Source organism: Marmota marmota, unplaced genomic scaffold (assembly GCF_001458135.2).
Source record: "Marmota marmota marmota unplaced genomic scaffold, marMar, whole genome shotgun sequence".
NCBI lineage: Eukaryota > Metazoa > Chordata > Mammalia > Rodentia > Sciuridae > Marmota > Marmota marmota.
In genome coordinates this window covers 72,434,589-72,452,250 of record NW_026000026.1, presented here as the reverse complement: position 1 = coordinate 72,452,250, position 17,662 = coordinate 72,434,589, and the positions used below count along the sequence as shown (strand labels likewise).

The window sequence follows — 17,662 nt, the reverse complement described above, 5'->3', positions numbered from 1 at the left end:
AGATAAATTCATTACTGTTCAAGCTACCTAAGATCAAAATAATACTTAGTTCATACAAATGTAACTTTGATGTCATTGAAAATTTAAATTTAAATAATATTAAAGAATAAAACTGAAGATAATTAAACATCAAAAAGAAGTTATTATGTTGTTGATAAAGACTGTTCACATCTACAAAGTGCAAAATCTATGATCAGCCAAAAAGAAATAAACAGGACAGCCAAAATGCAGAAGAATTTTCCTGATTTTTGAAAAGCGGGGAGAAACTGCAGAAAAACAGCAAATTCCACTTTATCATCTATTTATAAAGCAAAAGGACAAGGAGATATATGAGGCCCTCAAGAGTCCTGAAATTCTTTGGAGAGATTTGGGGCATAATTCAGGCTCCAAGATTATTCTTTGAATATGATTATGTAAAAAAGTGATTTAACAGTTTTAGTTTAGTTTTTAGTTTAGTGAAGTGGATGGCAAATTATATCAGTTTCCCTATAGTTTATCATAAATGACAATTATTTAAAAATTTTAAATCCTAGTATTTATGGAACACATACAATATTTTAGGTTAAGTACCAACTAAATACATATCATTGCCTTACATATGTGGTGCTCACAACAGGAAAGGGCCACACTTTTTGTGTATAAATATTTTAATGAAGGTAATGTTGACATTCAATTTGAGAAAAACAAGTAGGACTAGGTTTTATGCTCACGGCTACTCAGTGGGCTTAGTCTGATAGTATAGTGAACCACAAATTTAGTTAAAGGTGAACACTCTGGTATTGAAATATGAAATTATGTGTTAAAGATGTGTGCCACAAATACATGGAAATTCAAGATTTCATACAAGCCTTTAAATAGTTTATGAAATTTATTAAGTTCATTAAAATAAGAAGTTTTTGACTACTTGCTAAATTTACAATTGGGGAAAACTAACCATTAAGATTAGATCAATTATGAGGAAAATACATACTTCATATGCCTAAAAATGCTAATACCAATAACAAGAACAAACTTAGAGCTGCCAGGAATATACATAGGTTTGGAATAGTGGTTAGAATACTTTAACAGCACTAGAATTCCTAAAGAAATAAATTGCAATAGAAAGTTGTCAAAATAGTGAGAATGAAATACAACAATTAGTTGAATACAAAGCTATTTCTGCAGCTGGAATTTTCCTTAACTTCTCTCCCAGCATCCTGAACCAAAAGGTTAGGGAATATGGGCTTCAGGAATTTGAACTCACCAGTCCCAGAGTTTCCACCCAGACACACCTCATACTGGTAGCTCTGAGACAGTGTCCCAGTGCCACTGACGTCCACCAGGTGGCCGGGAAAGTGGCCCTCAGGTACAGAGCAGACACCCAGCGGCACCGCCCTGCGCCTCCTGCACAGCCTCACCACCACAAACACCAACACAGAAAAGAGGAAGAGCAACGACACAGAGGCCAAGGCGATGACCAAACAGACAGTGAGCGAGTCCCCCTGCTCGCGCTCGGGCGCCACTTCCGGGAGCGGCAGGTAGGGCTGGGAGAAGCCATCCACCAGCAGCACGTGCAGCGTGACGCTGGCAGACAGCGGAGGCTCGCCATTGTCCTTGACCAGCACCACCAGTCTGTGCCTGGCCGCGTCGCGCTCGCTCAGCAGCCTGGCGGTGCGCACCTCGCCATTGTGCGCCCACACGCCAAACAGCCCTGTCTCCGTGGCCTTGAGCAGCTGGTATGACAGCCAGGAGTTCCGGCCTGAGTCTCCATCCACCGCCACCACCTTGGTAACCAGGTAGCCCTGCTCTGCTGCCCTGGGCACCAGCTCAGTGCAGGGCGCAGAGGCATTCTGCATTGGGTACAGCACGAAGGGCGAGTTGTCATTGTCATCCAGCACCACCACGCGCACCAGCGCCTGGCTGCTGAGCGCAGGTGAACCTTGGTCTGTGGCGCCCACATGGAACTGGAACGCCTGCAGGGCCTCGAAGTCCAGCGCCCTCAGCGCGAACAGCTGCCCATTGTCTGCGTTGATGGAGACCAGCGAGGCGAGGGGCAGGTGTGGATCCTCGGTGGGCAGCAGCGAGTAAGTGATCTGGGCATTGGTGCCTGAGTCTCTATCTGTGGCCCTGACACTGCCTATGTGCAGAGCTGGCTGGTTGTTCTCATGCACCAACAGCCTGTAGGACATTTGTGTGAAAGCAGGGGCATTGTCATTAACATCTGAGATGAGGAGGTTTATGCTGTGCTCGGTTTTCAAACTGGGTGTCCCCAAGTCAATGACTGTGATGGTGATGTTGTACTCTGCTCTGCTTTCTCTGTCCAGTGGCCTCTCTGTCACCAAGGTGTAAAAGTTCTCAAATGTTGGCTTCAAGAGGAAGGGGAGATCATTTTCTATGGAGCAAACCATCCTACCATTGTCCCCAGAGTCTGGATCAGAAACACTGAAAATGGCAACTACAGTCTCTGGGGAGTTTTCTGGGATAGAGCTGCTGAGTGTGGACATGGTTAGTTCAGGAACATTGTCATTCACATCCACCACTTCTATGGCCACTGTGCATTTTCCCACAAGGCCTCCACCATCTGTGGCTGCAATTTCTACAATATAATGTTGGGTTGCTTCAAAATCCAATGCCCTTTGGAGACGAATTTCTCCTGATTTTTCATGTATTACAAATGGTTGAAAAACTTCATCACCTTGAAATAAAGAATAGGCTACACTCCCGTGTGTTCCTGCATCTAAATCTCGAGCAGAGACAATGAGAACTAACGAGTTTATGGGACTGTTCTCAGGAACTTGTACCTTATACAAAGACTGTAAAAATTCGGGGGCATTATCATTGATGTCCACCACCTCAATGCGAACTGTGATGGTCCCAGACCTGGGTGGAGCCCCACCATCCAGCGCTGTAAGGGTTAAACTGAGCTCAGACTCTTCCTCCCGGTCCAGGGCTGTGTCCAACACCAGTTCTGGGTATTTTCTGCCATCTCCGCGATTGTGAGTAGCAACATGAAAATAGGAGTTGGGGCTGATTGTGTAGTTCTGAACACTGTTGCTACCTATATCAAAATCGTGAGCTGATTTCAAAGGAAACATCGTCCCTTGCTGTGCACTCTCTGGGATTCTAAGGATCATTTCCCTGTCTAGGAACTCTGGAGAATGGTCATTTATATCTGTCAGTTGCACATCAACTTTAAACAACTGCACTGGGTTTTCTAGTAACAGTTTGAAATGCAATATGCAGGGTTCTGTAGCCCCACACAGCACCTCCCGGTCTAGTTTTTCCTGTAGAAGCAAATTGCCGGTTTTTACATCAAGCTGCAAGAGCTGTTTGCTGCCTTTGTGATGGATTCGCGCACCCCGAGTGGCCAGCTCTCCCACCCTGAGCCCCAGATCTTTTTCCAGGTTGGCCACAGAGTAGCCGCTTTCTGTTTCTTCTGGCATGGAATATCTAATTGCCTCAGAGTCAGCCTCCCACAAAAACAACAGCATAGCAAGAAAAATGACTTGCCTTTTCCGTGGCGTTTTATCTAGCTCTGCCTCCATTGTTCAGACGGGTCCAGAAGGTGAAGTTCCTTTTACTCTGTATGCAATCCACTCAGACGATTTGGTCAAATGTTTCTGTTTTTATGAGCTTGGAATGAAGACCTTTCTGAAGATTTGTCTCCTGGAGCTCACCTAAAACGCCTCATTGTTGTAGGGAGCTTTCAGAGTGATTACCAGCTCAAATGCGTTCTTGGGCATCCAGAGCCCATTATTCACACTCTTAGCCTGCAGCGCCACCAGGTGTCCTTTCTTACTATTGCACATAATATTTGCCATTTCATTCCAAATTTTAAATCTGGTGTGTATCCATACCCTTTTAAGCCACAAAAGCGTTCCTTATTTTATCTCCAAGTTATTAGAAGTTGTAAATGAATATCACCTGAGTTAATTTTCAGTAAAAGAATACCTTTAAGAACAAAGTAAACTGATATATTATCTTTATCTTTTTTATCTTCATTTGAGTACATGAGGAACTTTGTGTTTATAATTTATTATTTTTATGAAATTAATAATAATGTATATTGGCAAAATTTCGATTTTTAAAAAATTACTTTAATTTTGAAATATAACATTCCACCAGAAAAAGTCACAAAGCATAACTGTACAACTCAGTGAAATACTGTTTGTTAAAGGCAGGAATTTAGGTTTAATGCCATTTCTGTGTGTGTGTGTGTGTGTGTGTGTGTGTGTGTGTGTGTATTTAATAATCATTTTCTAAAGTTAGACATAACATTAGAATACACTTTGACAATCTCAAAAGCATGCAAAATAATTTCTCTAATTCAATCCCAAAGTGGTTCAAAAAAGTCAAAATTTAAATGTTTTCTCTGATATGTGGAAGCTAGTGGCAAAATGGTTGAGGCATTGGGGGTATTCCATCAAAACAGAGGAAAGATCAGTAGAGTAGTGGCAAGAGTAAAATGGAGGGATAGGATGAATCTGACCACACATACATATGTACATACAGTGAATCTCAAGTCAGTGAATGTTAACAAAGTGTATATACTATTATAAGAATTTTCCAGATTAAAAATTGAAAGTCTACCAAAACCCAAGAATTCCCCTTCTTTGTTTGTTTTTTATCTTCCTCCTAAAAGGCAAGCACTATCTTGACTTCTATTATCATAGCTATCTCAGCTTTTTTTTTTGAATTTTCATACAAATAAAGCTATACAGTATTAGCATTTTGTCGATGTTCTTCAATTAACATTATATTAAGTGAAATTGATCTGTGTCATGTTGTTCTAATGTGTTTTGTACACATTGGTTTATATTTTTCAGATGTATGAATATACCATGTAGTTTATACATTCTACAGTGACTGAAAATTGGGGTTTTTCCAGTTTTGAGATTTTTTTGTTCTATCACTATGTATGTTGAATATGTTCATAAGATTTGGATTGTTGTGCATTAATGCATGCACATATATTTAGATCTTCAAATATTGTGAAATATTTTTTTAAAAGTAGTTATAGTAATGCCAGCAAAGTTTGGGAGTTCCAGTTTCTTCATATCCTTGTCAACATTTGATGTTGTCTCTTCAGTTTCAGCCACTCTACTCAGTGTGTGGTAATAGCATATTATGATTTTAATTAGCATTTCCCTGGTAATTCATGAAATCATACACATTTTCACAAATTTATTGGCCATTAGTTTATATTATCATGAAGAGCTTATAAAAGTCTTTTGTATATTTTTCTATTTGGGACGTTTGTTTCCTTATTATACTGGAAATTCTATATTCTGGAAATATCTTTTTCAAATACGTGAATTGCAAATATGTCTTCCCACTCTATGCTTGTATTTTTTATAATTTTTGAGAATTTAATGGTTACACGTAGAAGTTGGGTTCCATGCTTGTATTTAAAATTTATTATGGTGACATTGATTAAGAAATCTTTAATTTGGTCTGATTTATCAATATATTTTATTTATAGTTAACAGCTTGTGTATACTAGTTGAATCTTTTTCATACTCCAAGGCATAAAGATATTGTTATACATTTTGAAAAACTAATAACTATATTTTTGCATGTTGAAAGCTATAATCAATTTTAAATTACTTCAAGTGAATAATGTTAGGGTCATTTTTCATTTAAATATTCAAATGTCTTTGAACCATTGATTGTGAAGATGATTCTCATTATTTCTGAAATGACATCATTGTCTTAAATCAGGTAACCACATGTTGGCTCAAGGGTTCAATTTTTTTTTTTTATTCTGCAATACCATATTTTATTGATTACCATAGCTTTATCATAGTTTGTTATGAGAGGTAAGTCCTCCATTTAAAAATCAATAGACTGTTTTACAAATGCCAAATGTCTTCTTTGATATAAGGAGAGTAACTAAGAACAGAGTAGGGTCGAAGAGCANAACAACCCACAATAAAAAATTAAAAAAAAAATCAATAGACTGTTTTAAAGAGCAGTTTTAGACCCACAAAAAATTAAATCAAAAGACAAAGAGATTTTCTATATACCCCTGTCCCCGAAAGTACACAACCTTCTCCATTATCAACATCCCCTATTAGAGTTGTACATGTCTTACAATTTATGGACCTACATCAACACATCTTTGTCACTAACTCTTAAGTTTAAAATAAGGTTCATTTCTGGTACTGTACATTGTATGAGTTTTTACAAATGTAAATGACATGTATCCACTTTTACAGGGTAGTTTAACTGGCCAAAAATCTGTGCTCCACCTATCTCTTCCTTACCTGAATACACTGGAAACCTCAGATATTTGTACTGTCTCCACAGTTTTGCCCTTTCCAAAATGTCTTGTAGTCAGAGTAGTACATTATAGAGTCATTAGAGAATGACTATTTCACATAGCAATATGCATTTAAATTTTCTCCATGCCTTTTAATGATTTGATGGCTATTTATTTATGTATTTTGGTATTGAATGATAATATATAAAGTCTGAGTGTATCACTGTTTACTTATCAATTCACTTATTGATGGATATTTTGATTTTGACAGTTATGAACATAGCTACTATAAACCTCACCTTGCAAGTTTTTGTGTGGATCTAAGTTTTCAATTCCTTTGGATAAATACTAAGAAGCACAATTGCTGCATAAATTGTAAGAGTATCAACTTTGCAAGAAGATGCCAAACTATCTTCCAAAGCAGCTGTACCCTTCCTGATCCATCATCATTGAATAAGAATTCCTTTTCCTCCCATCTTCCTCAGCATTTGGTGTTGTCAGTGATCTAGAGGTTGGACATTCTAATGGTTTTATAGTGGTATACCAATTTTATTTTAATTTGCATTTTCCTGATGACATCTATATAGAGCATGTTTTCATCTGATTATTTGTCATCTATCTATTTTCTTTGGTAAATTTTTGTTATTTTGTCCAGTTTTACATGAATTTTTAACAATCTTTGTATATTTTGGATAATAATCCTTTATAATATGCTTTTTGTCAATATTTTCATACTCTGTGACCTTTTTATTCTGTTGATAGAATCTTTGGCACAGCAGAAAATTTTAATTTTAATGAAGTTCAACCTAGCAATTATTTCTGTCATAGATCACACCTTTAGTGTGATATCTCTAGTTTTATTCTTTTTCTTCAAGATTGCTTTGGTTTTTATTGTTTGGTTGTATTTCCATACAAACTTTATATGCAGTGTTTCTCTTTTCCAAAAGAAATTGGCTAACATTTTGTTTAGGATTTTGTCACATGTATAGACTGGCTGGAGAAGAACTAATATTCCTATCATTCCCATTATTTAGTCTTTCAAGTAGTGAACACTGTGTATTCTTCTATTTAGTTAGATCTTCTTTATTTTCTCAATGATGTTTTGTGATTTTTTTCAGGGTAAAGTTATTATGAATGATTCCTTTTGATTTCTTTCCAGGTACATGATATTTTGAAAACTATTGTAAATTATATTTAAAATTTTCATTTTTTATTGTTGGTGATTATAAAGACAACACATATTTGTATATTGTCCTTGTATCCTTGATATTGCTAACTTTATTTAATAATTGCTAATAAATTAGAGATTTTTTCATGCTTTTTATGCAATAATCATCTGTTTTGAAAAGAGGATTTCTTCTCTCCCAATCATTGGGCCTTTTGATCCTTCTTTGTCTTTTTCCACTGATTGGGGCCAATAATAAACTACTGAATTGAAGTAGTAAGGGTGAGAATCCTATTCTTGTTCTTGAGCTTTAGAGAAAAGCTTTTAATAAATTACTATTAATGATGTTTATTGATGTTTTAACAGACACTATGAAATTCCCCTTCCATTTTCATTTGCTAGCAATTTTACCATTAATGTGTTCTGAATTTTATCAAATGACATTTGATTATCCACTGAGATTATCATTTTATTTTTCTTTTTCTCTTAATATATTATTGTTTCCCCCTCATATATCACTGAAATTTATTTGTTCATTTTTAAAATAAATTTTCTATATATGTTTGTAAAAGAAATTCGGTTGTTATCTTTCTTTCTTATACTGTCAAATTCAGGTGGGATGTCATAACTACTAAAAATTGTGCTGGTGCCCAAATGATTCCAGAAATACCTTTAATTTTTCTATTCAAAGTGATGTACATTTTTACATAATTATTTGAAAGAATTCACCACTGTGAAGTGAATAGATTTTAATAGCATCTTTCTTTAATAGATATAACTAATCAGATTTTCTATTTCTTCTTCCTTCATTTTTGGAAAACTGGATTTTTAAAGAATATTTTATATAAGTTGTCAAATTTATTGGCATAAAGTTGTTCATGATATTCCCATTTTATATTTTTAAAAATCTGTAGGATTGGTAAAGATGTTTCTTTTTTCATTCCTAATATTGGGAGTTGGTGTTTTTTTTCTCTCTCTTTTTTTTGGGGGGGATTCATCTAAAAGATTTTAATTTTATTTAATATTACAAAGAAACACATTTGGGTTTGTAGAATTTCTCTGTTTATATATTTCCATATCTTTTATTTATTTTTGCTTGGGTAAGTGTACCTTTGTTCTTGTGTGTGGGGAGGGGGTGGGGGCTGGGGATTGAACCCAGGGCATTGTGTATGCTAAACAAGCACTCTACGAACTGAGCTATATCCCCAGCCCAACCTTTGTTCTTTGCATTTGATTTGCTATTATTTTTCTTGCTTCTTTACATGAAAACTTACATGATTTTTCAGTCTTGCTTCTCTAATGTGTGCATTAAAGATTTTAAATTCTCAAATTCTGTATGTCAAATTTTTTTTAATTTTGTACACCATTTCATTGCAAAATTCTTTTTTATTGGTTCTTTTTAGTTACACATGACATTAGAATCCATTTTGACATTATTATACAAGCACTGAATATATTTTGTTCTAATTAAGACCCCAGTACCTCTCCTTCCCCTTCCCTCTTCCCTCTATTGATCTTTTTGCCATTTATCCATAATTTTTTTTCTTAAATTAATTTCTTGTTGCATGTACCCAATGGTGAGATTCGCTGTGGTTTATTCATGTACATACATATGAAGATTATGACAGATTAAAAATCAACTTACTCCAGTGATACAGCCACATCAATGTTTACAGCAGCACAATTCACAATAAGCTATGGAGCCAACCTAGGTGCCCAACAGATGAATGGATAAAGAAAATGTGGCATATATACAAACAGGGTATTAATCAGACATAAATAAAAATGAATTTATGACATTTGCTAGTAAATGGATCGATTGGAGACTATCATGCTAAGTGAAATAGGTCAATCCAAAAAAAATTAAAGTTCAAATGTATTCTCTAATATGTGGAAGTTAATCCACACTAAGGGGAAGACAGAATAGAAGTTCAGTGGAGTATATGCGTCAGTTCTTAAACTTTGCATATTTGAAAATGTTTGGAAATTTCTGCTGTGATTTCAAATTTGATTTGGGTTTTATTAATTAATTTTGAAGCATTTGGGGATTTGTCGTATTTTCATTTTTTTCCTTATTCTGCTGCAGTCAAAAAGTATAATGAGTCATCTCAATGTCTTTTATTTTAAAATGAGGCTTGTTTTATAACCCAGAATATGGGCAATTTTCATATTTCAAATATGTGTAACAAAATTGTGTATGCATGAGTGTGCTATGGATGTTGATGTATTTAAATATGTTTTGTGTTATTGATATCTTCAATATTCTTGTATGTGTGTATGTGTGTATATACAGGGGCACATATGTGTTTTGTCTTCTTATTCTATCAGAATTGAGAGGTTTGTGGTTTGTCTACTTTTCATTTGTACTTCATCAATTTGACTTTTTTTTAACTCTGTAGTAAAAATATTTCTTATGGGGAAATATTTCTCACATATTTCTGTTATATTTTCATATTATTATAAAACATCTCTCTTCCTAGCAATGTATCTTTCCTTAAAGTCTCCTTGGTCTTTTGTGAATATAGCTACACTAAAAGGCTAGTATTTGTAGTACATACCTTATTCCATTTTTAAACTTTCAATTTTCTGTGTTCTATCACATACACATACATATGATAGCAATATTGAGTTTTTCTTAAATCTGGTGTACAATACTGTTAGCTTAATTGTATTATTAATGTAATATTTGATATCTTCCCATCTATAATTAACATCTAATTATTTTTTACTTATCCCAGAGATTTTGTTCTTCTTTTGGTATTCAAATATTTGTTATATAAAAATTTCCCATCAAATAGATTTTTAGTTATTCTTTAAGAGGCTATTCAAGAAATCACAGCATGATCTTTGATCTATAAGAATCTAATACAAATTATTGATCTGAATATCACCATAATTTTAATTAAAACATTAGAACTCTCCAAATCTGTGCCTCTACCTCTCACATTGTTGTTGTTGTTATGAACTTAAATTTAATGTGCCGCAGTCCGGCTGCAGCAAAATAACTGGGGGGTGACGAACAACTTGTGTACATTGATACAGCAGGAGTAGGAGCCGTTTATTGTAGGACCGGAGGGGTATATACACATTACACACAGCTTATCTTGATTAACATAAACTAGATACAGCAGTCAACCAATAAGGAATCTCCACACTTAATGGCTCACTGGCGTTACTTCACAAACCACCCCCTCTGGCAAAATGCCAGGCGCCATCTTGACCTGTTTACAGACCCCAACATTAATGCATATTTTAAATCCTTAAAGAAACTACTAATAGTGCCCAGTATAATCAACATTAAATCAATACTCATTTATATTTACCCTTCCTGTCTTTTTATTTCTTCCTGCAAATCTGTGATCTTTTTAGGACTGTTTTCTTTCTGCCTAATGAATTCCACTGGAAGTATTTCCACTAGTGCAGGTGTGACTGTGATTAACTCTGTCAGTTTTTGCTTCTTTGACAACTTCATTGCTGAGGGAAATGTTTGCTGGTGATAGAATTATAGTCTATTAATAATTTTCTTGTCTTTAAAAGATAACATGTTGAAGGTTAGTTTTACCCATGCTTCTTTAAAAATAATATGTGATATTTTAGGTGATAGCTTTTGAGATTTTTTTTCTCTTTGACTTGTATCTTGACTTTTGGTTTTGATTTTTGGACTTTTTAAAAATTTTTATCCTGATTGGGTTTCTCTGAGTATCTTGAAGATTTAAAGACACAATTTTGGAAAATTCTTGGTCATTAACTGTTCAAATACTGCTTATTACCACTCTACTCCCTCTTATCCTTCTAGGATTATAATTATATGTAAGTTAGAGTTTTTCATTAATGTTGTTTTTCATTATTTTTGGGTTCCTATTTGAATATTTTATATTGATCTGTTTCACTTCCACTAATCCTGTAGTCTTTTATATCTATGACATTAAACTATTTCAACAGTTTTACATCAAATATTATAATTTTGCAGCTAAAGAATGAATGTCCATTTTAAGATTTCAGTTGTCAGGTGAAATTCTCTTTACATCTATTTTCTCTATTGTTCCTTATTTTTGACATATTATTCATGCTTATTCTAACATTAATTCTACTATCTAGATTATCTGGAAGTCATTTGTTTTGTGTTTTTTCTCTTGATTTTACTTAGATCATCCAGTTTTGTGTGTAGGTGGCTTGTAACTTTTTACTGAATTCTCGATATTTATGTAAAAAGATGTCCAGGATCAAAGTGATATTGAACCAGGAGGGTTCACTTTTTCCTCTGTTGGCCTGATAGAACTCTAACTAGTCAAATTGGGCTAAAGTGAAACGCACTTAGTTTAGTCAAGGTTCCTTGCTATCCTAAAAAGTACCTTGCCTACAGAATTGTCAATTGAAAAATTGGTATATTTTCTATGCCTCTTCCCATGGCAGATCCCAAACTCTAATCTTCAAATAGTAAAGAAAATTTCATCCTGCTTTCTAAGAATTTTCCACTTGGGTTTTTAGACTTCTGCCCTGGGCTGTGCTGAGTTTGACAAGTGACCTAAATGGGGAAACTGATCCTGAGCTTGAATCTTACAGACTACTAAAGGCTATGGAAGTTAGTCTGTCCCTGTTAAGAATCTGTTGTTTGTTTCCTGACTTAGCAAATTTCCTTGGAAGAAAACTGACTGTGGGACTTAGTTCTCATCCCAAAGCATTCTTTTCAGAAATCCTAAGCCACTCATTTCTTATCCTATCATCTGACCTCTGTTGCTGTAGAGAGGTAATTTCTGATATTTAGCCAATTTTCATGGTTGCTTTTTGCTGCCAGATAATCCATCTAACCTGGAAGCAGAATTCCATCAAATGTATTCATGAGTTTTAACTTAACACTTTTAAAAATACATTTTTGCAACTTTTGATTATGAAGAGACAATCTGAGTGATCTGTGCTATTTGCTTCCCAAAAGAATGCATTGAACTCACTACATGCTGTGCCTAAAACAACAGCAAAGGAATTACAAAAGTTGTGTATATTTGAGAGACAAAAAATGTTTAAATGGGTGTTATTATTAAGATATTTTTCTTCCATTCTATATTTTTTTCCTGTGGCCATCAAACTGGCACATTTTATGAGGTATATCATGTTGTGAAATTTTACAGTGTTTATTGCTAAATTCCAATTAGTGAATTTCAAAAAGTTGATCTGTTGTGATGGGCTCTGATTGGTAAGGAATGATGCATTCTTTTTCCAAGGATGAAGTGGAATGGGTTTTATTTGTCCAGTGTCATTTAGGTGATTATATAAATTAGACTAACCTAGCATAAACAAAACAAATGAACTTGGATTTTTGTGTGTTGAAATATATTGGTAAAACCTTCAACCCTATTTCTTATTATCATACATAAAAACTATTTAATTTAAATTTCTAATAAATGGAGAAGTCATTACCATTGACTTCTATATTTGTATCTTACATGTTTGTGTTTCTTTTCTCACTTTTCTCTCTTCCTAACTTAAATTGGAAAATTATATTTCAAGAATAACAAATGTTAAGTAATTTACCTTTTTAATTTCATTTTATCACTTGGGGGAAAAAAAGAGTAACTCGGGGGGAAAAATTCATGTACTGTAAACTCCAGTAGAATGATATTTGAGATTAAAACACAAATGTGTTTAGATTATAGCAAGTTTTTCAATTGTTCATGTTTTGCCAAAGCTCCAAAGAAATTTTCTTATAGTTTTATTCATATAAATTTACTAGTTAGAAATCACATAATTCACCTACTTGGCTTATTGAATGCAACAAAAACAATTATAATTCAGGTAAATTAATTACTGTTCCAATGTATTCAGAAATAAAATATTACTTATTTTAATATATGATGTTAGATATTACATTACTTATTTGGTTACTGCATACCTAGTGGTGACAATGACAAACAAAAGTCTCCTACACTTAAACTTGAGGAAAGGGTAAGAACATATATGATGCCCTCAGGAGTCCCAAATTCTTTGGAGAAGCTTAGGGTTTATTTCAGATTCTAAGATTATTTTTTAAAGGATTATACCAAGATGTTCTTTGACAGAATTTCTAAATTTTTTTTTTTGCGTTGGTGCTGGGAATTGAAACCAGGCTTAGCATATATGCATGCATGCTCTACCATTGGGTCATGCCCTCAGCCCCTTAACAGTTTCATTTAGTGAAACAAATAAGACATTACAAAGATGTTCTCTTTAGTATTTGTAGATGAGAATTATTTTTAATTTAATATTAATGTTTATGAAAATATAATGCAGTAGATATGCTGTAACCAAATGTTTAAGATAATCTCTAACATGTGTTGCTCATAACAGGCCACAGTTTTAGTATAGAGACATTTTAACAAAGTAAATATTTATATACAATTTGGGAGAAAAAAAGTATGCTAAGTTTCATGCTCACATTTCTTCAGAGAGCTTAAGTTGGTAGTGTACTCAATGAGAAATGCCAAGATAAATATAAAGAATTTCACCTGGGTATCAAGATCAGTGGAATACGTGCTTGATTAGCATGCAGGAAATTTGAGCATCTATACCCAGCACCAATGAAATAAAACGAAATTTCAAACACTCTGGAGTTGAAAGAGGAAGTTATATGGTAAACACTGGCACTACAAGTAATAACAATTCAAGGTTTCATAAAAGCTTTAATATTAACTAATTTAAGAAGTTGCTAAAAATAAAATTTGAGCACTATTTGAGTAATTTCTACTTAGAGAAATAGTATTCACCAAGAAGGTCAAATGGGGAGAAAACGCATACTCATAAATAGTGTCATTTAAATGCTAATTATAATGAATACCAACCATACACACACAAAAATATATGAAGCACTACCAGAGAAAGAATATTGTTGGTATAGTGCTATCAATATTTGAGAAAGGTATTGTAAGAATAGTTGCCCAGATTAATAGATTAACTGAAACAAATACAATAATTAATTAAATACAAAACTATAAAAGTTATTTGGGGGTTTTCCTTAGTTCCCAGTGTTCTGAAGCAAGAGATTGGGGAATATTGGTTTCAGGAACTTGAACTCACCAGACCCAGAGTTTCCAGCAAGACACACCTCATACTGGTAGCTCTGGGACAAGGTCCCAGTGCCGCTAATATCCACCAGGTGGCCAGGAAAGTGGCCCTCACGCACAGAGCAGACACCCAGCGGCGCCGCCCTGCGCCTCCTGCACAGACTCACCGCCGCGAACACCAGCACAGAGAAGAGGAAGAGCGATGACACAGAGGCCAAGGCGATGACCAAGTAGACAGTGAGCGAGTCCCCCTGCGCGCGCTCTGGCGCCTCTTCCGGGAGTGGCAGGTAGGGCTGGGAGAAGCCATCCACCAGCAGCACGTGCAGCGTGACGCTGGCAGACAGTGGAGGCTCGCCATTGTCCTTGACCAGCACCACCAGCCTGTGCCTGGCCGCGTCGCGCTCGCTCAGCAGCCTGGCGGTGCGCACCTCGCCATTGTGCGCCCACACGCCAAACAGCCCGGGCTCCGTGGCCTTGAGCAGCTGGTATGACAGCCAGGCGTTCTGGCCCGAGTCTCTGTCCACTGCCACCACCTTGGTGACCAGGTAGCCCTGCTCTGCCGCCCTGGGTGCCAGCTCGGTGCAGGGCGCAGAGGCGTTCTGCATTGGGTACAGCACGAAGGGCGAGTTGTCATTGTCGTCCAGCACCACCACTCGCACCAGCGCCTGGCTGCTGAGTGCTGGCGAGCCATGGTCTGTGGCGCCCACGTGGAACTCGAATGCCTGCAGGGCCTCGAAGTCCAGCGCCCTCAGTGCGAACAGCTGCCCATTGTCCGCGTTGATGGAGACCAGCGAGGCGAGGGGCAGGTGTGGGTCCTGGGTTGGCAGCAGCGAGTAGGTGATCTGGGCATTGGTGCCTGAATCTCTGTCTGTGGCTCTGACACTGCCTATGTGCAGGGCAGGGCTGTTGTTCTCGCGGACTAACAACGTGTACGTCGTTTGCGTGAAGTCAGGGACGTTGTCGTTGACGTCAGAGATGAGAACAGTTATGTTGTGCTCGGTATTCAACCTAGGTGACCCCAAGTCAGTGACTGTGATGGTGATGTTGTACTCTGCTCTGCTCTCTCTGTCCAGCGGCCTCTCTGTCGCCAAGGTATAAAAATTCTTAAATGCGGGTTTCAAGAAGAAGGGGAGATCGTTTTCTATGGAGCAAACCATCCTACCATTGTCCCCAGAGTCTGGATCAGAAACGCTGAAAATGGCAACTACAGCCTCTGGGGAGTTTTCTGGGATAGAGCTGCTGAGTGTGGACATGGTTAGTTCAGGAGCATTGTCATTCACATCCACCACTTCTATGGCCACTGTGCATTTTCCCACAAGGCCTCCACCATCTGTGGCTTCAATTTCTACGATATAATGTCGGGTTGCTTCAAAATCCAATGCTCTTTGCAGATGAATTTCTCCTGTTTTTTCGTGTATTACAAATGGTTGAGAAACTTCATCACCTTCTAGTAAAGAGTAGGATACACGCCCATAAGTTCCTGCATCTATATCTCGAGCAGAGACAACAAGAACTAACGAGTTTATGGGACTGTTCTCAGGAACCTGTGCCTCATACAGGGACTGTAAAAATTCGGGGGCATTATCATTGATGTCTATCACTTCAATGCGAACTGTGACAGTCCCAGACCTGGGCGGCGCCCCACCATCCAGCGCTGTGAGAGTTAAACTGAGCTCAGGCTCTTCCTCCCGGTCCAGGGCTTTGCCCAATACCAGCTCTGGGTATTTTCTGCCATCACCGCGGTTGTGAGTAGCAACACGAAAATAGGAGTTGGGGCTGATTATGTAGTTCTGAACACTGTTGCTACCCATGTCCAAGTCCTGAGCTGATTTCAAAGCAAACACAGACCCTGGCTGGAGGCTCTCTGGGATTCTAAGGATCATTTCCCTGTCTAGGAACTCTGGAGAATGGTCATTTACATCTGTGAGATGCACATCAACTTGAAACAACTGCACCGGGTTTTCTAGTAACAGTTGGAAATGCAATACACAGGGTTCTGTAGCCCCACACAGCACCTCCCGGTCTAGTTTTTCCTGTAGAAGCAAATTGCCGGTTTTTACATCAAGCTGCAAGAGCTGTTTGCTGTCTTTGTGATGGATTTGCGCTCCCCGAGTGGCCAGCTCCCCCACCCTGAGCCCCAGATCTTTTGCCAGGTTGGCCACAGAGTAGCCGCTTTCTATTTCTTCTGGAATGGAATATCTAATTGCCTCAGAGTCAGCCTCCCACAAAAACAACAGCATAGCAAGAAAGATGACTTGCCTTTTCTGCGGGGGTTTTGCTAGAGCAGTCTGCATTGTTCAAATCCGTCCAGAAGATGCAGTTCCTTCAACCCGGTATACAATCCACTGAGATGATTTAGTTAAATCAACTTCAGTTAAATATTTTTTTTTCTGGCATGCACTTAGGACGATTAGTTCTTCGAAGATCCGTCTCTTGGAGCTCATCTAAAATGCCGCCTTCTTTTGTGGAGCTTTCAGAGTTCCGATTTCCAGCTCAATGGCGTCCGTAGCATCCAGAGCCCATTATTCACACGCTTAACCTGCAGCGCCACCAGGCGTCCTTACTTATTATTGCATATAATATTTGCATTTCAGACCAAATTCTAAATCTGGTGTGTATTAGGAACATTTTAATCACAAAAGTACCCTTAATTTTATATCCTAGTTATTAGATGTTCTAAATAAACGTTTTCTGAGTTGATTTTCAGTGAAAGAATACTGTAAGAACAGACTGATGTGATATATATGAATATTCTCTTCATTTTCTTTTGAAGAACATGAAAGTTTCTTTTGAAAGAAACTTTTCTTGTGGGTTTATAATTCGATTGTATTTAAGAAATTATAATGGATATCTACAAAAATTTCTATTCACAAAATTAACTTTCATTTTGAAGTATAACACGCCAACATAAAATGTCACAAGTCATAAGTGTACAAGCAAGTACATTTTTAAAAATTAAAAATAGGGAAAGATTTTGGGTAACTGATATCCTTCTTCCTCTTGTATGTACTTCACACTCATTCTTTTTATTTATATATAAGATTACAATACTCTTTGATATAATGACAAAGGCATGTAAATAATTTTCTCCTTCAGCCTCCAAAGTCAAAGTTTGAATATTTGCTGTGGTGTGTAGAAGCTAATGGAAAAATGTCTGAAAGAAAGGTGTATTCCACCAAACTAGAGGAAAGATCAGTAGAGCAGTTGGAGGGGAGGAAGGCG

General features: G+C 36.7%; 2 protein-coding genes across 2 annotated transcripts; both read right to left on the bottom strand.

Moving 5' to 3' along the window:
* Window positions 1-849: 849 nt before the first annotated feature.
* LOC107141860 (protocadherin beta-5-like) lies at window positions 850-3,977 on the bottom strand. Its single transcript, XM_015485132.2, has one exon. It carries the CDS (start codon window positions 3,522-3,524, stop codon window positions 1,137-1,139), a length of 2,388 nt encoding a protein of 795 aa, XP_015340618.1. The 5' UTR covers window positions 3,525-3,977; the 3' UTR covers window positions 850-1,136.
* A 6,524-nt stretch (window positions 3,978-10,501) lies between these two features.
* Window positions 10,502-17,452, bottom strand: LOC107141866 (protocadherin beta-5-like). The gene has a single exon (XM_048811667.1). It carries the CDS (start codon window positions 16,732-16,734, stop codon window positions 14,392-14,394), a length of 2,343 nt encoding a protein of 780 aa, XP_048667624.1. The 5' UTR covers window positions 16,735-17,452; the 3' UTR covers window positions 10,502-14,391.
* Between the last annotated feature and the right edge of the window lie 210 nt (window positions 17,453-17,662).